General features: G+C 62.5%; 2 protein-coding genes across 7 annotated transcripts in view; one reads left to right on the forward strand and one right to left on the reverse strand.

The window, feature by feature from the left end:
• The first annotated feature begins 151 nt into the window (after positions 1-151).
• On the forward strand, positions 152-2,671 carry NDUFAF8 (NADH:ubiquinone oxidoreductase complex assembly factor 8). Of its 2 annotated transcripts, none has more exons than XM_044921662.1 (3): positions 152-302; positions 459-573; positions 2,402-2,671. In XM_044921662.1, exons 1-3 carry the CDS (start codon positions 219-221, stop codon positions 2,512-2,514), a joined length of 312 nt encoding a protein of 103 aa, XP_044777597.1. In that variant the 5' UTR covers positions 152-218; the 3' UTR covers positions 2,515-2,671. The 2 variants fall into 2 exon arrangements, with proteins under 2 accessions (XP_044777597.1, XP_021536599.1); XM_021680924.2 differs by having other exon boundaries at positions 177-302; positions 459-569; positions 2,402-2,661.
• Positions 2,672-4,975: 2,304 nt separating this feature from the next.
• SLC38A10 (solute carrier family 38 member 10) overlaps positions 4,976-20,250 on the reverse strand; it is a 41,470-nt gene continuing 26,195 nt past the window's right edge. For 3 of the 5 annotated variants that reach the window (XM_021680915.1, XM_021680918.2, XM_021680920.1), the window contains 6 exons: positions 16,543-16,693; positions 11,122-11,289; positions 10,431-10,820; positions 9,633-9,749; positions 6,733-6,894; positions 4,976-6,506 (listed from right to left, as the gene is read on the reverse strand). In XM_021680915.1, coding sequence (XP_021536590.1) covers positions 5,461-6,506; positions 6,733-6,894; positions 9,633-9,749; positions 10,431-10,820; positions 11,122-11,289; positions 16,543-16,693 — 2,034 coding nt within the window. In that variant the 3' untranslated portion in view covers positions 4,976-5,460. The remainder of the gene's footprint in view (positions 6,507-6,732; positions 6,895-9,632; positions 9,750-10,430; positions 10,821-11,121; positions 11,290-16,542; positions 16,694-20,250) is intronic. The other 2 variants (XM_021680917.2, XM_021680916.2) reach the window with 2 other exon arrangements.

A 20,250-nucleotide genomic window follows, 5' to 3' on the forward strand; every position in this document is an offset into this window, starting at 1 on the left:
AGACAAATCCACGAGCCACTTGCAGAGCTCGGGGAGACCGGGCACCGTCCCGGAAGAGGGGCGGGTGCTGGGGCGGGGGGGGGGGGGGGGGCTGAAGCTTGGCCAATCAAGAAGCGCAGGGAAGGCTGCGGGCGGAAGGCGCGCCTACTGAGCCCCTGGGCGCCGGAAGAGGACGGACCTAAGATGGCGGCGCCCATGGGTGCCAGGAGGAGCCGCTCATGTCGGGGAACGGAGCGGTGTGGGGGCGCGTGCGAGGTCGCCTCCGCGCCTTCCCCGAGCGCCTAGCGGCCTGTGGGGCCGAGGTGAGGAGCTGCCGGGCGAGGCAGTGCCTACGGGACAGGAAGGGCCCGCGCGGGCGGGGCGGTGACCGGTGGGGCGGGGCGGGGGCGGGGTCTGCCCCGGATGACCAGCGGGCGCGGGGGCCGCTGTGATCCTCGCCGGTCTCCCCCCGCCCCCAGGCCGCGGCCTACGGCAGGTGCGTGCAGGCGTCCACGGCCCCAGGCGGCCGCCTGACGAAGGACCTCTGTGCGCAGGAGTTCGAGGCCCTGCGGAGCTGCTTCGCCGCCGCGGTAGGTGGGCGCCGCCCGGGGCCTCTCCCTTGCCACTCCGCCTGGGGAGGGACAGCGGGACCCGTGCTGGGCCGCAGGCCTGCCTTCCCTTGCCGTGCGTTCGGTGCCGGGCGCCTGCTGCTGCTTCGGACGCGGGGCTCCAGCCGCCGCGGAGCTCGTGTGCCCGCGTGTGTCCGCGGAGGGGAACTTCAGCCCCAGCGCGAGGATGCGGGCGGCGGCGGCGGGCGCGCCTCTAACTCCGTGGGGGGCCGTGGCCGTGGTGTCCAGACGAACCCCGGGCGCCTAAGCACCGGCCCTCTTAGCTTCCCGGGTGATTAGGGACCCACGGGTGTGCTGTGCGCGCGGCTACAACCCCGGGCCAGCCAGCACGCCCCGAGGGGCACCCCCGACTGCCCCGAGGGGCGGGGGGAAGCAACAGGTCATTGTCCTGGGCTTGTCAGTCCTCACCGGCCCCGGAGCGCGCCATGGTGGGAACGGCCGGCCGGTGCTCTTGGTTCTGGACTCGGACCGCTCAACAGCACGTGCTTTCTGTTTCTGAGGCATCTTCTGATTCCTGTTGGATCAGATGCTGAGCCGGTGAAAGTTGTGAAGATCGCCAGCCCTGAAGTGAAGAATCAGTGTTGTGTTTACACGTTTTCATAAAGGGTGTGGAGCAAGTAGGGTTGGAGGAGATGCAGACTCGCGAAACCTAGATGGGAGTTCCAAACGCAGTGAGCAGGGGGCTGCGGCGATGCAGTCCTGGGCTGGTGCCCAATCCAGTGGGTCTGGGTTGGGCCGTGATCACCTGTGTCCCCCGGAGCTGCTGGTGCAGAGAACCAGACCGCAGACCCGGCAGTTGGGTGAGCTCGGCAGAAATCAGGGAGCCTGAGGCCATTTCCTGACCTCCCGGGATCATCGTGAGCAGCGTGGTTAGCTGTGGCTTAGCCGCTTCTCCAGGGAGAGGACAGTGCACACGCTCCCTTCGAAGCCCGGGGGCTCAGAAGTCTCCTTCTACCTCCCTGGTGATTGTGACAGCAGAGACACTCTGGCCTCGTCCTGCCCCCACCCCCAGTCAGCCCTCGTCACCAGCCTTAGATCTGACGTGGGCCGTTCACCCAGGACCGCACCTGTCCTCTTGGCAGCTTCCTTGTTGTACAGCCAGAGGACAAGGGGTTACTGCCTGGAAGAATTTACGTGTCAGTTACAGGTCTTTCCATACCACCTTTTGTGGTTAGGAGTTACTCTGTTACAGGCATTTTTACTCACCTTTGCTGTGATCACATAAAGATGTCCCCACGGTGTGGGCCCCACGCTCAGGAGCTGTTCCGCGTGCTATGGTCACGGAAGATGACTTAACTGCGGGCCCGGGGACCAGCTGCTGAGTGTTTCTCACCACGAGGACAGACACGGAGGAGCGCGTTTTTCCCATGCTACTGTAGTCCACGGCACTTGTGGGGAGCCGCGTGAGGAGGCAGAAAGGGCGATGGGCTCCCGTCCAGCTCTGTCCCAGGAGCCCTGTCTCTGGGCAAGTGTTCAGTGTTTCGCCGCAGCGTTCTCTGTAAGAAGCTCCCACTGCCTCGCGAGCACGGAGCGCGGTTTGTTGGGGGTTTGTCTGCACAGTGCCTGGTCCAGGGGGGCCTGGCTTTGGGGGTGCACGGCCACGGAGCAGATAGAGCCCCCTGGCCTGTGGCAGCTCCGAGCGGCCAAGCCCCCTGCCGCGCATCCATGCCGCCGGCATCCATGGCCGGGCTCCCTGTAAGGTATTTGCCGTCAGAGAGCATTTCGTGGGGTGGTTTTCTTGCTTTGCAGTCTCATCTAACTAACCTGTTCACACCAAATCCTTTATCTTCCAGGCCAAGAAGACTCTAAGGGGAGGCCGTTAGGATGGATGAACCAGCAATGCACTTCTGTTTACTGCCTCAGGGAGCAGAGCCAGACGCCCAGTGCTGACGGCCCCAAAGGGTAAACGTCAAAAACATCTAAAGCCTGTAGAGCTGAAAGGACTTCGGGCGCGTCAGGGCGAGTTGTGGACAGAGGGCGAGTTGGTTTTCCTGCATCGTGTGCCTGAGGATTCGGGTTAGAGTAAGACAATGAAGCAACAATAAAGACCGTGGCAGACCACACAAGAGCTGTGTTCTGTTGTACGCAGAGTGCGCCTGGGCCGTGGGAACACACTGCTCAGGGCTCTCACTTTTTAAGGCATTTTTATTCAAAATACCTTATCTGAACCTAACAGAGCCAGCAAACGTAGCTACTCGTTTACAGGACGTACCAGAGAATAGAAGTACAACCATGCCCTGAGCAAAAGAGCCACGGGTAGGGAAGCCAACTCAGGTGGTTTTTCTGGACTTGGAGGCAAAAAAGGAGGGGGGTGCCCTTTTAGAGGCACCAGCCGGCCAAGGGAGGGTCTGGCTTAGGAGGCCAGCGCCAGTCACTCCACGTGGGGCACTTGCCCCTCTGCAGCCCCCTCGGGTCAGAGCCCAATCCCTCCTGACTTTCCTTGTACCCCACTCCAGCCCCTCGACCTGAAAAGGAAATCAGGGGTGCAGCATTTTTCACACACGCGCACACATACACATACCCAGCACGCGGGGCCCAAGGATTCCACAGGTCCTGAGCGCCGCCTGCTGGACGCCTGGGGACTGTGCTCCAGGAGCCCCTCCCAGAAACATGGAGGTCACCCTGCCCTTGGGCTCCGGGTCCAGCACCCACGCACTGATTGGGGGCGGTCTGCACCCTGATCCCACACACACCAAGGGCCAGAGCAGGAAGGGGCAGGCCTGGGAGCCGAGCACTCACCACGCTTCTCCCTCACCCAGCCTCCAGGGTGGGCTTCTCCAGACCCTCACACTCTCCACTCTGACCTTTGGCAGCCTCTTACGGGGAGCTTGCAGGTCTCTGCTGGTTACAATGACTCCAGGCTCCTTCCAGAACCATCCCACCAGGTGTCCTCCTGCCCCCGTGTCTCCCAACTCTTCACCAGCCTCCTGTGTCCCTTCCTCGGGCCACGCACCAAAGTCCCTTCCAAGTTCCTTGGCCTTTGCCCTTGCTCTCTGGCTTCCCCAGACTCACGCCATGTTCAAGACCATGTTTATTGAGAGAAATGCCACCGAATGGGTGTCTGGATGCAGCCATTCCTGCGGCTGCATCATCGCACACAACTCTCGTGTGCCCTGTACCGTCACCTTAGTCCTCAGGCAGCATCTGAACCCTGAGGGCCTGGCTCCACCGGGTTTCCATCCTCACTCCTACCTGCCCCTATCTGGGCTTGCCAGCCCTGCCCTGGAACGGGCGCCCTCGCAGACAAGATCCTACGCCAGCCGCCCGCTGATGGCCGTACTTGCTGCTGCTCCACCTGGACCGCTCACTGCACCCGCCATCTTGGCGCCGGCAGTCTGGTCAGAAAGCAAACATCGGCCCCCAGCCCCTCCAGCTCCCTGTGGTTCTGGCAAACTGACCCCACACACAGGTCTCAGGTTCTTCCCTGAGGGGCTGCGGGCTGGGGAGGCCGGGAGAGTGGGAACTGGGACAAGGACCCCAAGTGTCTGGGGGAGCCGGGGCTGGGTTCCCCGCTGTGAGAAGGATGTGACCTTGCAGATGGCAGGAGGATGGCCTGACCTCCGGAAGACAAGAAGCTTGGGTCAAGGGAAGACATCCAGGTAAATGGCGTCCAGAAATAGAATCCCACTCTAAAAATTTATTTACAAATGGGATTCCGATCTTAGGGAAGCGTCCAGAAGGCATTTTCCCACTGAGCATGATTCATCTGGAATTGTTCTTAAGCACAGGAAGCACCCCAGGACCCACCCCCCTTCCTCGGGGGCTTGCTGCTGCAGGACCAGTGCCCTGCCCACTCCTGTCCCCCCAGCGCCGGCCCCTGGTTCAGAGGAACCAGCTAGGCCTTGTATTACTCGTTTCTAGTCGTCAGGCTGTCCAAGAATGCCAGAACTACAATAAACAAATGTCATTTCAAAGGCTCAGGGGAAGTAGAGGCCAGAAGCCGCGGCTGGAGCTGCCGTGCAGCTGTGGTCCTTCACGTGCCCGGGCACCTCTGGCCAGCGGCCCACCAGCAGCCGCACCCGGGGCCCCTGGCGGCAGGGTCCGGAGCACACCCACCCTCGGGGCGCCGGGCAGCGCTGGCGCGGGCCCTAGCCTTACACACGGACAGCCCAGCATGGTCACACCTGCCCACCGGCCTCGGGGGCCAGGGGGTGACCATCGGCTCTCCTGCTCCCTGAAAACACAACACTGCAAACGCCACCCGGCTGCTCACGGGGTCCTTCTGGGGCCACGCCGCGTCGGGCTTCCACACCACCGCGAGGTCTGGTCAGCAGATAGCCTTTCACGACGGCCAGCACGGCGCCACGCTAGCTGCATGGACCAGACATCGTGACACTTCTTATTTGTAAAACAACTTTACAGTTTGGGAAAGCGGAGGGAGCGCAGAGCACAAGGACCGTGACAAGGGCAGAGGCGGGCGCGCGCTCGGGCAGCTTTCTGACCCCCGAGACGCCAAGCCGCGTCCACCGAGCAGCCGCGTGGAGGCAGAGTTCATTACGGTTCTCCATGATGCCTGGAACATCACAGTCATGACGACCGTTTAGAGCAAGCGGGAGCCCGGCACGCGGTGGGCTCTCACCGCAGCCCGCGTCCACGTCAGGGCCACACTCCCCGGCCGGCCACTCCTGAAGCCCAACTGGACACTGCGTCGTCTGAGTCCTGGTGAGCTCAGTCACTCGGACAAGTTTAAGATGTGGGATGGAGAAGGCACAGGCCATCTGGACAGCGAGGCCATGGTGAGAGGCCTCTCAGACCCCCAGCCACAGCGTGACCTCTAACTCCGCGCCCACGTGGCCCCAGCGTGGCTGGCTGAGACCCGCCGACCAGGAGGACCGCGGCCACTAGGGGCTGCTCAGGGCTCCTCCGGGGCCCCGGCCAGCTGCTTCACCTGGCGGCCGTGGACCACCCGCAACGCGCCCCCCGCGGCCTGGTGGAGCTGGGTCTCCAGCGCGCTGCGGAGGTCATTGACCTGCACGTCCGGGAGAGGGTTAAAGCTGATGATGACCCTGTCCCTTGGGGCCGGGTCCCCCCCTGCCCCAGGAGCCACATCCCGCCGTCTCCTCCTAAGGTCAGAACCGGCCTGGACTTTGAGTTCTCGGTTGGGTTTGGCATGGTCTGGCTTCTGAGCCCCAGGGATGGCTGGTTTGGGCCCCAGATCAGGATCTTGCCTCCGTTCCAGCTCCTGGACGGCAGCATCCTCCCCCAGAGCAGGCACATGGTCCTCGCCGATGGCCTCCTTTCTGGCCTCCAGGTGACCACCCTGCTGCCCACCCTGACCCCCAGCAGAAACGGCCTGGTGTTCCAACTGACGAATCTCCGCCTGGGCCCCAGGGGCTGCTCCTCCCGACCTGCTGGACAGGCCTGCAGGTCCCCGGTCTCGGCTCACTGGCTGGGACCTCACGTGAGGGTCCCCAACCTCCCTCACCCCCGGCACATCTGCCTCTTGAACGTTGGCACTGGTGGCCACCTCTTTTCGGGATTTCTTCCTTTCATGGGAGCTTCTGCCAAAAGCGTCCTGACCCTGCTCGGGGAGTTCACCAGCGACGAGCTTCTCTGGGCTCCTGGGCCCCTCGGCAAGGCCGGGCACAGGCACTCGGTCTGGCAGGCCAGCTCCAGCTGCGGGCACCACGCCCTGCCGGCCTTCCCTTGGCTCAGCCCGGGCTGCCCGGGGCTCCGTGTCGGAGGCGCCAGGAGGACCGGCTGGAGCTCTGCCCACAGCCCCCTCAGGCTCCCCCACGGCGCGCTGGCCATGTCCCTGGGGCAGAGCGGGGGGCCGCCGGGGAGCTCCGAGTGCAGGTTCCAAAGGCTGCTGGGGGTGGTGCTCCACTGTCCCCCCATCGTGGGCCTCCTGCTCCTTACCTCTGGGCGCGGCCACCCCAGGTTCTGGCTGCACTTCAGCTGCAAATGAAGTAAATCACCAGTTTAGCCACAGAAATGAACTGAAACTACCAACACAGGGACTAGAAATGTGAGCTTGCCAGCAATTGAACACTAATCAAAAACTTTGCCCAGCAAGACTCCAGGCTCCGGAGCCACAGATCCAGCCACACGGGGTCACCAGGAGACATGGCGGGCGGGCACGCATTCAGCGAGGACCCCCTTCCCCGGCCTGGCCCCGACTTGCCCTCCTCGCTGTCCTGCCTCTGCTGGTGGATCTCCTTGTGCTGCTCCTCAATCACCGCGAGCAGCTTCTCCTGCTGGTCCAGGAGCCGCTTCTGCTGCACCTGCTGCTCTTTGATCACCTCCAACAGGACCGCGTGGTCCAGCATCTCTGCCCGGCCAGCTGCTGGCGTGGGGAAGACGCAGTCAGAGCCTGCCCCATCCACACAGGCGCTGGGCTGGGCGGAGGGCGGTGTGGCACACGGTGACAGCACCAGGTCACCTGTGGGGCCCTCCCCGGCACGCCCTTCGCTCGCACTGGCTCACGTGGGCCTGTGGTGTAGACACGCCCAGCGGGGGCCCAGCTGCTCAGGCGGGGGCCCAGCTGCTCAGACGGTGGCCCGCTGGGAGAAACGCTGAGAGAAGCCACAGGGGAGGTCTGTGCCACCGTGGGAATGGCGGCGGTGCCCTGGGCCGGGTGGCGTAAGCTACAACTACTCTAAAAACAGAATCCCTGCGCTCCGAGAAAGCTTCCTCCACGGTGAGAATTCAAGGAACAAACACAACTACCTTCCTCTCCAGCAGAAACCAGAACTGGGGCCTCGGGGAGGCAGAGGCCAGCTGCTGACACCCGAGGGTCCTGACCCTGCTCCTGACCGTCGCCCGGGAGACTGGCCACGAGCTGGCACGGGGCGGGGGGGGCAGCACAGCAGGGCACGTCAGGGGCCCGCTCTGCTCTCTCCGCACCCCCGCCCCAGAACGTGGGCCCAGGAAGAGGCCCCGAGTCTGAGCGCCCGGAACCGGCAGCGGCCACCTGTGGGAGCACGGGGAAGCTCGCCTTTCACTACCAACGCCTCAGCACCGGGTCAGCTACGTCCCGCGAGCAGCCACGGCTTCCGTAACTGCTACAACATGCAGGTCTTTAAACGGGAAGCCATGAAAGATGACATGAGTGGTTAGGGCTGCTGGGTGGGCACGTTCAGAAGGAAGGATGTCCTGGGAGTGGTAACAGCACACACCCGGCGAGGCCCACATGCTGGGCACACACAGACGTGCTGGCCCGTCCTCCCCAGTGGTGGCCCGTGACCTGCCACAGCAGGAGGGGCTTGGCCTCCCCACCCCTCCCACCCCTCCCCACCCAGAGGCCTGTGAAGAATACGCTGAGCCAGACAGCAAGGAGGACGAGGCACATGGAGGACAGGCCCCCATGCAGCAGTCCCTGCTCCCATCCGGCTCTCATCCAGACACCCTAAGGTCACGAAGAGCCTGCCTGAGAAAGGCCACATCCTGTGGACCGGATCGGGCTCCGTATGAGGGAAGTATGCTGCGCTGGCCCCCCAGGTCTCCGGACCAGTCACCTCGGCCATGAGCCTCACTGTCACCCTGGGTACCCATGCCTCAGGGCCACATAACGGTCAATAGTACAAGGAGAGCCCCATGTGCTGCCAAAACTGCCCATCCCCAGGGCAGGTGCTGGAGGAGTGGGCCCCAGCCTGCCCGGCCCCTCGGGGTCCCAGCCCGAGACCGATGCTGGAGGAGGAGGGGAAGTGGGGTCACGTCACGTCCAGCCAGAAGCAATGCGGGGGGCAGATGTGGACCAGAGTGGTGACAAGCCGTGCCCACAGGCAGAGCCCGGCCCGCCAGGGCCACAGATGGGATGTTAATACACATGCAGAGCACACTGATACCGGGCCATGCACATGGCAGAAGTCCCACGCAGGCCCCCATCCTCAGGGGAGGCCTGAAGCAGCCAGCGCGTAGACGGCACGCACCGTCCTCCAGGACCAGGGCGTCTGTGGCGAGGGGGCCCCTAACCGAGGGGCTGGAGCCAAGCCCAGGGGCAGGCTATGTGGACGGCAGGCCTGCACCTGCTCTGTTCTTGCCCCTCGGGTGCCCCCAGCAGGCCCTCTATGGGAGCCGTACCTGCTACCATCTTTTTGATTTCAGCTGCTCATCCCATTGAGAGGCGTACGGAAGAAAGGCAGAGTAGGAAACCGTGAAAATTGTCTTTCCAGAAAGAAAAAAATCGAAAGAGTCAAACAGGTTTAGGTAACAAAGTACAAGCGCTGGAATCAGTGAACGCAGAGAGACAGACCAGGCAGGGGACACCACACATGAAGCCCCTGGAACAGCCCCCGAATTCCAGAAAACTTCCAAGGCCTCCTGCTCGGGCCTCTGGCTGCCCACGGGCTCGGCGGGCAGCCCCAAGCCAGTGCTCCGGGCGGGCTGTCCCTGCAGGACCTGCTGGGAGGCAGCTGGGGGGCGCCGCGGGGCACGTGCGTCTCGCAGTGGCCCCCAGGGCTGCTCCACCGAGATCCACACGCCCGGACCCCGGGGCCGCTCCGCGGACAGACCTAGCGATGCCGGCAGGTGGGGGTGGGGTGGAGAGGAGTTCTAACGGGGGGCAGGTGTGCAGGGGCCCCTGGGTCACCGATGAAATGAGGAGGCGATCACCATCCAGGAAAGCTGTCACCACCCACACTACAGAGGCCCGACAGGGAGACTCCGGCCACGAGGGGAGGTCACCCCAAAACAGGCATGAAGGTCTGAAGGAGGATTAACCACTGGTTTCGGGACAGGTGCTGGGTCTTCACTGCAGATGGGACGAACGTCCGCCTGGGGGCCAAGCTGAGGTGGGCTGCAACAGCCCCCTGCCCTCCCACCTGGGCGGCCGGGAAGGCACCTCCTGAAAAGCAGCAGCGTCTGGGGGCACGAAGCCCCCCAGCCTGGTGGTGCTGAACAGCACTCGTGTTAGGAACAGTGACATGGCTGCCCTGAGACCATCAGAGATGCGAATGGAAAACCACGTGACAGGACGAGAGGGGGGCGGGGGGGTTGCCCAGAGAAAGCTGCTGGGGGTCTGGAAGGAAGGGGCAGATGGCTCCGGGCCCCGGGGACGATGCAGCAAGGAAGCAAAGGCCTTACCCTCCAGCTTGCTGCCGGTGTGGCCTCCGCCCCGGCCCTCCGCGTTCCTCTGCTCTCGCGGCTCCACCTGCGGCCCGGCCTCGGGGGCCGGCTTCACCAGGAGGGGAGCCTTCCCACCTGCACACACGGAGATTCAAGAGGTTCGCAAAGAACTCTGGGTGGGGGAGGCGGGGGCAGAGGGCAGGAGAGGAGGGACACGAGGGGGGAGAGGCTTCCTAAAACTAGCCTCCTCGTCGCCCCTCCCTCTGTCAGCAGTTTATACCCAACCTGATGATTACCAGGGAAGTAATAAAAACATATTTAACAATCTCATGGGCTCGTGGCAGCGAGCCAGGGCTAACTACCTGCACCAATTAACACGCAGGAACCGTCCTAACCAGCGCCGAGGCGGCACTTAACAACGTGGTACCTGTCAAGCGCTCCCCGCGCGTCCCCCGCGAGTGCCCAGACGCACAGGAACAGCGCGGCACCTGACACTTAGCGGTCCGGCCAGCGACTGTGTGACAGATACCACGGGCGTGTGGCGTCACCAGACGCCCGGCTTCCCCAGCAGCTGCGGACGGGGCCGCGGCTCTCACGCTGTCACGTGCTGATCTTGGGAGCCGAAGGGGGGTGGGGGCAGAAGGAGGGGTAATCAATTCTCGCTGCCCCTCCCGGCCTCTCCCAGGCCCCCCACCAGAGGAGCGTCTCAGGGAGAGGAGTTTGCCAAGACAGGCACAGCTGACACCCACTGGGCTCACTCTTCTCCGCCCGCTTGCCCCACGGCCCCTGCGGCCCGGCCCGGCATCGGGACCCCACCTGCTCTCTCCCCTGCACCAGCTGCCGGGGCGTCCTGCCCCTCGGGTGGCACTGCCTGGGGTCCTGGCTGCAGACCCCTGTCGCCTGGCCCCTGGTCCTCCTTCACGGGCTCGATGGCTGGCTGACCATTTTCTTCTGGAACCTTCTGGGGATCTTCAGGGAGACCACCTGCTGCCTCCAAGACCTGGTCCTGTCTGGGTCTCTCTCTTTCTGAATCTGGCAGAGGCGGTGCCATCTGAGCCTTGCCCCCCAGAGCCTTTTCATCCACATGCTTGGACGGATGTTCATTCTCCTCTGGTTCTTCTTGGTCTTGACCTTCGTCCACCACCACCTTGTCATGAGGGACAGGGGGCTCGTGGCGGTGGGCCTCGCCCATAGGTACCGCCATACCTGGAAGGCAACAGACAAGTCGGGGAGGAGGCAGGAGAGGGCGGCCCGGCCCTCCTTCCCAGGAGTAAGAACGGAGTCCCAGTGCCCGACGGCGTGACCCAGGCTGGCAAGTGCCACGTCTCACAGATCGGACTTTTGCCTGAGCGCGGAGGCTACTGCTAGAGAACTACAGAAGGGGCAGCTGCAAGCCAGCTGGTGGGGGCCGGCGGGAGAACATGCATCTGAGTCACAGAAGGAAGGAGGCAGCAAGGACCAGAACCTAGGCAGGCCCCTCCCCTGCCCTCCCGCCGCGCCACCCCACCTTGGCCAGGCCGGTCCAGCTGCGCCTCCTCCTCTTTCTCTTTGGCGCCTTCTCTCTGGGGCACGTCCACGGGGCCCTTAATCTGGGCCTGCTCCATCTCATCTTTCTCATTTGGCAGCTTCGGCTTGTCTCGGCCGTCCTCGGCCACGTCCACAATTGGATTCTGGCCTGCAAGCACGACACAGCTAATTGAGCAGTGTTTCCACATGGCTACACCGCCCGTCAGCACGGGGACTGGGCGGTTTTCCCTAGATTGTAATCACATTTCCTAGTCGAATGGCAGAGCCTAAGCAGTTATTTTTTCCCTGTTCAACCATTAGCAGCTAAGTAGCACCGAAAACTGTCATTTTTCATGTGTATTCTTAACAAAAATACGTCAAAATGCAATTTACGCCTAACTGGGTGCAGAGGAGCAAGGCTCCACGCAATACTGGCCGTCACCACCAGATGGCGGCACAAACCCGCAGTTTGCTGCAGGATGGGGGGGCGGCAGGGCCGCATCTGCCCAGGGCTCCCCCTTCTCCAGGACAACCACATGCCACAACTCAACCCCCTGCTACAGGCCGGGATGGGGGTGGCGCTGAGAGGTGCTCGAGGAGAATGCTGGGGGAAAAGCGACCTGTGATGCTGTGGGCACCTTACCGCCGGCGGCCAAACGAGAGCCACACGCAGAGCCTGCGAAGCGGCGCCTCCCCCGCCCCCGCCTGTTAGGAAACCGTCTCCATTAAAAAGTTGGCAAATGTGGCAGAAACTAAACAACCTGGGACACGAAACTTTAAAAAACCGTCATTTTACCCCAGAGGTTGGAAGCACCTTCTATTCCCCTGGACACGAGCTGCCCATAGAAGGGGAGACTAAGGTCCTCCGTGGGCAGCAGTGCTGCTGGCCCGAGCCGCCGCAGTGGTCCTGTTCGGACAGGGCTCTGCTGGCCCCGAAGGAGAGGAAATTACCCAGGTCGACTGGACCTGCGAGCCCGGGGCGGTGCCCTCACTCATGTGGCTGCCAGGCGGCAGCTGGGGACAGCACCCTCACCAGACCGGTGCAGGGATGGGGCCCTGCCAGGTGGCAGGGGCAAGCCAGCAGGAAGCAGACTCTGGACTCTACAGTTGAACCAAGTGGCTGATAACAGTAAGCGTGTGAGTGTCACCCAAGCAGGTGAAAATGTCCTGGTCTCCATCACACAATTAACCCCTTCCCAGAGGCCCCGTGCTCAAATAGCAATCACCCTAAATCAAGGTGTCTGTCCAGTGGATCACAAAGTTAAGAAAAAGGGTCAGAAGGGGTGCCTGGGTGGCTCAGTCAGTTAAGCGTCTGCTTTTGGCTCAGGTCATGGTACCAGGGTCCTGGGATCGAGTCCCACATCGGGCTCCCTGCTCAATGGGGAGCCTGCTTCTCCCTCTCCCTGCCGCTCCCCCTGCTTGTGTGTGCTCTCTCCCAAATAAATAAAATCTTTAAAAAGAAAAAAAAGAAAAAAGGGCCAGAAGGGGAAGGAAAAACACAAGAAAACAAAAAAAACTGCCGAGCTATCATGGGACCAAGTCGCCTGCGCATGGTCCTGTCTCAGCAGGGACCAAGGCAAGTCGGGGGCGAGCAGGGGCGGCCTGGTGGGCTGGGCTGAGGGGAGCCCCGTGCGGGCAGCCGGATGCCGGGGAACAGCGACAGCACGGAGTCCGCTGCTAGGGCCCTCGGACACTGTTGCAGGGACACCCGGCTGCACAGCAAGGCCGAGGCCCCTTGGGACACCTGCACCCCCGCAGCCACTGGCCCCAGCCTCCAGCCTCACTGTCCACGGCAAGGGCCTGCACGCCCTCAGCTGGAGCCGGGCTCTCCCCAGCGGACAGTTAGCCGGCGATGCCTCCTGGCGCAGCGAGACAAACTTCAACCCCCAGACCGAGTGACTCAAGAGCAGCCCACGCTTGCACACACAGCACACAGCCCCGTGAGCAGACGGGCACCTCGGCGTCCCCAGCAGTCAACGGCCACCTCACTCGCCCTCAGGGTCGTCGCTGGGTCCCAGCAATCACTGATGACCCGGGACAGACCCAGGACAATCCCATGTCTGTGCCTCGTTCTGCCAGGCGGTGATAGACCCCACACTGCCCGGGGCAGCCTGGCTTTCAGCAGAACTGCGCCACATGGTGACAAGGGACCTGCTTGTCCTCCTGACGGTGCTTGAGGCTGGGCGCCCCCCGAGTCAGGCCGATGGACGGAAACTGCGCTCTGGGCTGTCTCTGGAATCGGGGAAGCAGTGGGGGGGGGTTGCACAACCTCTAGGGCAGGCCTGCCCATGGCACCAAGGAAGTCTGCACTCGAGGACCTGGGCCGGGGGTGACTGCTGCTGGTGGCCGGCATTGACCAGCCTCTCTCCGGGGACCCAGGGGTCAGTTAAGATGGAAGGCAATCACCTCAGAGAGCAAGCACCAAAACAAAGGGACCGCTCCAATCACACCTGAGCCCACAGACGGAGTCCCTGTCACCCGGAGGAGACCCCGATTCAAGAGACATTCAGGACCCCAGGGCCACGCACTCGTAAGGCAAGAAGAGCCGAGAGCCAGGCCCTGGGTTTAGGTGACTTTCCTGATGACCGGTTTCCGGCGCCCCTCGAGGTGGCTGAGAGAGTGGGTTGGGGAGCGCTGATTTCTGAAACCCACTCTTCTTGGCGTGGCTGGCAGGGGCAGTCTTGACCTCTGCATTCTCTCATCTTTCCAAGCGTGCAGGGGTCGCCATGGCTCCTGGGACCCGAGCGTCCCGATCAAGAGGCCACGGTGGCCCGAGCCTCTCTCACGGTCCCCTAGAGCAGGCCGGTCTACCCACAGGCAGCGGGCGGAGGTGGGTGAGCCACTCCCCAGGGGCCCCTCCGGATGCAGGGCGGCTGGGCTGGCGGAGTCACCCCGGAGGGTACAAGTGGCATGCGGGCAGCGGGCGCAGCGGGCACAGTTGCCATAGCATGGTGGCCGATGAAGGCCCCTCTCAGCAGGGATCGGGAGGGCTGTGGTGGGACCTAGCTGCCCCAGCCGAGGAGAGCGAGCAGACGCACGTGGAGCCAGGAGTCCCTCACTCACACCCTGGCATCCCCGCCCTGTGGCGAGCTCCCACGCGGGCCTGTGGTCAGCCCCTGCCACCTGCGTCCACAGTCACGGCCGTGCTGCCCCCCGGCCTCTAGCCTGCTGCCCGGCCTGACGCCCAGAGCCCCCATCCTGGCCCTTGGTGTTTCTCCCCACAGAGCAGCAGCGGCGCCCCTGCAGGGTGGCAGTGGGGGGGCGCGCACCAGGGGGTGGGGACACGGGGTGGGGATGCTGGGAGGGGAAGGAGGAGAGGGAGCCATACGTGTTACAGAATCCGACTGGACCTGCCAGACTCGCTGGGGCGCTATCAGATAGGAGATAAATGGCCTAATTAGCCTTTTTAACAGACAATTGCCTCGCAGGGCCCAGCAACCTCTTTCCTCCACATTTGCTGCTCGCCACACCAGTGTGCATCCCGGGCTCCGCTCTCCAAGAGTGCCGGGCCACGGGTCCCAGTCTCACGTGTCCCCAGCAGGGCAGGACTGCCATCATCTGTCCCTGGGCCAGCTTGGGGCTCTAAGGAAAGCCAGCACCGTTCTGGCCTCTGCGACATCAAAGAGACCAATGAAACCCCACTCCAGGCTGACGGGCAGAAGTCCGACGGGCGCACACACGGTGCGGGCCCCCACAGTCCCAGCTCTGCTTCAATGAGGCAAGCCATCAATTACGGGGGAGGCCAGGGGCGAGAAAAACGGAGAACGCGCTAAAAACAAACGGCATGTGGTTCTCAGGGGGCCATGTGTTTTGTTACAGGCTCGTGGAAGCAATGGAAACCAGATGTGGCCTCGGCGGGCTCCAGGTGAGCCCACAGCCCGCCTCCACCACAGGATGCAGCTGTCGGCACAGGCCGGGGAGCACGGCTGCGCTGTGACATGGCGACAGGCAGCCCGGTGCCGACTACTGCCAGAAAATCCACAGCCAGCTGGGAGGGGGTCACCGGTGCCCAAGTCCAGGCACACAAGGCCAAGGCGCCTGGTGGTGGGGGACCCAGCAGGGCCGTCAGAGGCGCAGGTGCAGGCCACCCGCTTCCCTCTTCAAGTGGACTTTCTCCATCCAAACTGCCGAGCCCAGCGTGGGACACTCAGGCGGCTTCTGACCCCTCTGACTTGTTTCTCTGGGGAACCCTGCCATTTCCTGGGGCCCTCTCTCCAGGGACCCCAAAAGGGGAATCTTTCTGCCAGCCCTTGTCATCCCAAGAAGGCAAAAGAGAGCATGGCCCGCTCCTCCAAGCCCCAGGAGAGACTGTTCTCCCACAGGGGAGGTTGTGGGGGGCACGGACGCCAGGCTTTCCAAGCCCACGGACAGAGACAGTAACAAATCTAAGGGCCACGTGCCTTCCACTGCCGGCAGGCCCGGGCAACAAGGACCCAGGGCATGTTCAACTCTCTTGCCAGACTTTTGGGACCTTTTCTTTTGTCAATCATGGTAGGCGGGGAGACCAGGGCTCCCCCCTGGGGCAGGCACTCAGCCTTCACCATCAAAAGGCACCTGAAACTCACGGGCGGACAGCACTGCTCCCCCCAAGGGGCCTCCCCCAGAAGGGCATGCCGGGCAGGCAGTCTGGCAAATCTCAATCCAAGGGGGGTCTACTTGCAGGGGGGCGGATTCAGACACGCATGGACACACTATTAGTGTGAATGCCTAAAACCCAACCATCGTCAGAGCAGAAGCCCCCAGAATGAAGCACAGCCCCCCCTTCCAGTACCCAAGCCTGATGCCACTCGGAGCTGCTAGGGGGTGCAGGGCCAGCATGGAGGAAGCCCTCCTTAACCCCTCCCATCTATGCCTGGGATGGCCAGGGACTCCAAGAAAACTCTTCTCTCCCAACCAACTCTGGACACAATGGAGCCCCTTCTGTAGCCCAGAAAGCCACGCTCAGAACCACCCTGCACCCCGATGGGCATGGCCATGGGTGGGGTCACAGAGCCACACTGCAGCAGGCCCTCCGAGGCAGGCATGTAGCTGCAGAAGGCTGCGTGGGTCGTCCCCTCCCCACGGGCTGGGGGGCGAACAGCAAGGGAGGACATCGAACAAAGCCACAGGGCGTCGCTGACCTTGTCCAAGCAAAACCCAGCCTGAACCCTCATCCCCAAATCAGAGCAAGCAAAAATGACAACACCCCCCCACACACTTGCTTACCTGTCAGCGCACCGAACAGCGGGCACTGAGCTCTCCATCCTGCTGTCCCCCACAGGCAGGCGGCTTACCCGGCCCCTGGAGGCCCCCTGCCCTACTCCCCCACCCAACAGGACTGGGGCAGGTGAGACAGCCTGGAATTACCACTTGTGCACCACACCCGAGGTGACACTGTGGGGCACCCCGAGAAGGCTACAGGGCTGGGGGGCCATATGCATACCTGGAAGTTGCGTACCTGGGAGCCGAGCCGCCTCTGCCTTTATGATGCCCTCGGCCTCTTCAAGCCGGCCAGCCACAGGGGCCTCCTCGCTCACGGACAGGGTAGTGTGTGTGCTGACCACCAGGATGCCCAGGCCAACCCAGAGCACCACCTGGACGAGACAAAGACCCAAGAGCAAAAGGGGTCAGGCAGTTGCCGCACCCCTGCCCTGCTCAGGGGAGGAGGGGGTATGTGGGCACAGTGCACAGCAGGAGGGGCTGGGGAACACAGGGCACTCAGGCCGTGGTCCTGCTGGCCTTGACCGCCACTCGTGTTGGCCACTAGGAGATGGTGGCCCCTCACCGGTGAACGTGACCAAATCATCAGCCAAACCTGCTAGAGCCGGGCTGGCCATGGAGGAAGGGGCAGGCGAGGGGCGGGCTAGGGGCAGCGTGAGGGCAGCCTGCAGAGAGCAGACCCCCGAGCCCACCGACCAGGCCTCCTGGAGAGCAGGGGCCAGACCCACCTGCACCTGTGGCGGCAGAGGTCAGGCTCCCTGATGGCTCTGGCCAGAAGAGCAAGGATCTCAGGGCAACTGCCCGACCCTAAGGGGGCACTCGGCATCCCACGCCTCGCCCAACAGCCGGGCAGAGGGCCGAGTGTGCAGTCGGTCTGCCTCCCACGTCACCCACTGAGCGGGACACGCCCAGAGCCGCTGGCACAGACGGGGAGAAAGCCATGGAGGAGGTGGCTCCTCAGCCCCCTTCAGCGGGGGGTGCCCGTCGGGGCTGCCCAGTGAGCGTGCTGGACGCGCTGCTGACGGCCGAGGCTCCTCGTCCCCGGCCCCATCCCTGCTGAGGGAGCCGGGCTGGTCACACATGCAGCCCTCAGCAGTTCGGGCGGCCAGCCCTGCGTCACGCAACGCAGTCTCCTGCAGCGCCTGCCTGAAGACACGCACACGCTGGACCAACGTGCTGTCATTGGTGCAGATCGCTGCCCTGCCTGCGCCCGGCCTGCCAGGCCCTCCCCAGGGAGCAGTGACTCCTGGTCCTGCAGAGTCTGCGGGAGAGCGGCCCGCGAGGCGACCTGCTCCAAGAGCCAGGGAGACCCCGCCGCTCACCTCTCTGCAGTCTCACAGCCAGGATTCAAACCTTTTTCTCAAAGGCATGTTGACTTTAAAAAAACCAGTGAGCCATTCCTGGGTCCAACACGGCTGGAGAACAGCCTGCACTCACAGAGGCGGGCCAGGCCAGCCGGCGAAGGCCTCCAGGACAAGTCCATTTCTACGCCGCCGCTCCGCAACACGGCACTGCTCCAGAGCTCACAGACGCCAAGGGCAGGCCGAGCTCCGAGGTCGGCCATGGGTCAGGGGGCCTGTGGACTCCTGGAGGCTCTCGGTGACCCCCCCAAGCCCACCTGCCATGGCCAGGTGCAAAAGGGTTACCCAAGGTTCGCGCACAGATTTGGGACGCCAAAGCAGCATCCGCAGACTCCACAATACACAGCTCGGGATCGAGAGCTCCTGACAGTGACCACGTCCCTCCCCCAAGTATTCTCCTACTAAAAATGTGAGTAGGCTCAGCATTAGTATATGACATCTTCTTCCCAGGAAGGTAAGATTCGTGGGGCAATGATGGTGTCCAGAAGTGACCGAGGTCATTTTTGAAAGTTAAAAGAGAAGGACGCTTCATTTTTTTTATTTTTAAGATTTTTTATTTATTCACTTGAGAGAGAGACAGGGAGAGGGACAGCACGAGCAGGGGGGAGGGGCAAAGGGAGAGGGAGAAGCAGACTCCCTGCTGAGCAGGGAGCCCGATGCGGGGCTCGATCCCAGGACCCTGGGACCATGACCTGAGCTGAAGGCAGACGCTTAACCGACTGAGCCACCCAGGTGCCCAAATCTTTATTTTTTTAAAGATTTTATTTATTTGAGAGAGAGAATGAGCGAGTGGAAGAGAGAGAGAGCACAAGCAGGGGAAGTGGGAGAGGGAGAAGCAGACTCCCCGCTGAGCAGGGAGCCTGATGCAGGGCTCGATCCCAGGACCCTGGGTTCATGACCTGAGCAGAAGGCAGACACGTAACTGACTGAGCCACCCAGGCGCCCTGAGAAGGACACTTTAAATCCCTTGCATTTTGTATTTCCCCAACCAACAGCAGAAACAACCTTGCTGAGAAGTGACAACAGAAGTTTCTCTCCTAACTTGGACCCTTAGCCCAAGCTTGGCAAAACCAGGGGCTTGGCCTTGGAGCCCCACATGCCATGGTGTCCCAGAGCACCCCTCAAGCCATGACCTGTAGCCTCCAGATCTGTTGAGGTCCCCGACTCAAAAACAAAAAAGCAAGGGGCGCCTGGGTGGCTCAGTTGGTTAAGCGACTGCCTTCGGCTCAGGTCATGATCCTGGAGTCCCGGGATTGAGTCCCGCATCGGGCTCCCTGCTCAGCGGGGAGTCTGCTTCTCCCTCGGACCCTCTCCCCTTTCGTGTGCTCTCTCTCTCTCATTCTTTCTCTCAAATAAAAAAAAAAAAGAAAAAAAAAACAAAAAAGCACCTATGGGGGGAGGAAGCATTCACTTTCACTGCTTACACGTAAGCCTGTCTGAACAACACACAGGTTCAAATTCTGCTCCTCCTGATGAAACACACCTGGAGGCAGGGGCTCCGGCCGCCATGCAGCTACACACCCCGATTCTGGTCTCCAGGTCGGTGTGCAGCCCGCCCGCAGCCCACAGATCCCATCTGGAAGGCCTGGGAGCCGTGCTCTGGTGGAGGTCAGACGGCGACCCGTGGGTGGCTCGCTGTCTCCAAGTCTCAGTGTCACGTATTCACTGACTTATGGCCTTCCAGGAGCACAGCGCCGGCCTGTGACCGGGGCAGCCCCCTGCTCTCTCCTCGGGGCCCCTCCAGCAGCTCCTGCTCCCCCCGCTGGCTTCCAGGCCGCAGCGCGTCAATTCTCAACACCTCCACCCACGTCCAGACTGGAGAGATCCTCCAACTTCTCAGATTCTCAAAATCAAGAATGAACTCATGATGGCAGAGAAAGTTCCTTTTCGATTCACTAAGGGCGCATTGTGTGTCCATAGTCCTTGCACCTCCTACGACGATGCTTCTCAGGACACTCCTTTTGAGACTTCCTGCAGCCCAGTCCTGACACATCCATCACCCACGCACCCCTGTCCAGCTCTTCTCTAGGCCTGTATCCAGCCATCAGGTAGGCCGGGGAGAGTGGACCCCGGGCCTGACGCCGGGTCCACACCCTCCGCGGGAGAAGCAGCCAGAGCTCCCGGGTCAGAAGGGAGAAAGGAATCAAGCAGGTGCCCTCCAGACCCAAGGTCTGTGCGCACCAAACTCCAGCCACATTGCCAAGTTTGTCCCTTGGAAGATCCATTTTCCTCAAAACACTAAAGCTGCATGTTCGGAGATAAAGCTCAGCAGTACGTACGAACAGTTTGCCACGGTCAGACGGTCCGCTCCAGAACTAACTTGTGATACACAAGTCATCAGGGCACTAGGTCAGAGAGAGAACCTTTACTATCCTCACAAATGGCTAATGCACGTCAGTGCGCTTTCTGGATTTAGAAACCACGGTAACGCAGGCACAGACGGACGCTTCAACACAATTCCATGTGCGTTCACGTAGTGGCTGCGGAGGTGTGTGAGTGTGCAGTTCGCTCCCACGCGCGAAGCCAGGCCACACCAGGCTCAGCGGTTACAGCAGGAGCTCCCGCGGCTG

Source organism: Neomonachus schauinslandi, chromosome 15 (genome assembly GCF_002201575.2).
Source record: "Neomonachus schauinslandi chromosome 15, ASM220157v2, whole genome shotgun sequence".
Lineage (NCBI taxonomy): Eukaryota > Metazoa > Chordata > Mammalia > Carnivora > Phocidae > Neomonachus > Neomonachus schauinslandi.

What these genes read in the sequence shown, in the direction of transcription:
- NDUFAF8 (XM_044921662.1), top strand. Translation starts at nt 219, where the DNA reads ATGTCGGGGAACGGAGCGGTGTGGGGGCGCGTGCGAGGTCGCCTCCGC. An exon ending in TAGCGGCCTGTGGGGCCGAG is followed by an intron (nt 303 to 458) that starts GTGAGGAGCTGC and finishes CCCCGCCCCCAG; the next exon opens with GCCGCGGCCTACGGCAGGTG. An exon ending in CTGCTTCGCCGCCGCGGTAG is followed by an intron (nt 574 to 2,401) that starts GTGGGCGCCGCC and finishes TTTATCTTCCAG; the next exon opens with GCCAAGAAGACTCTAAGGGG.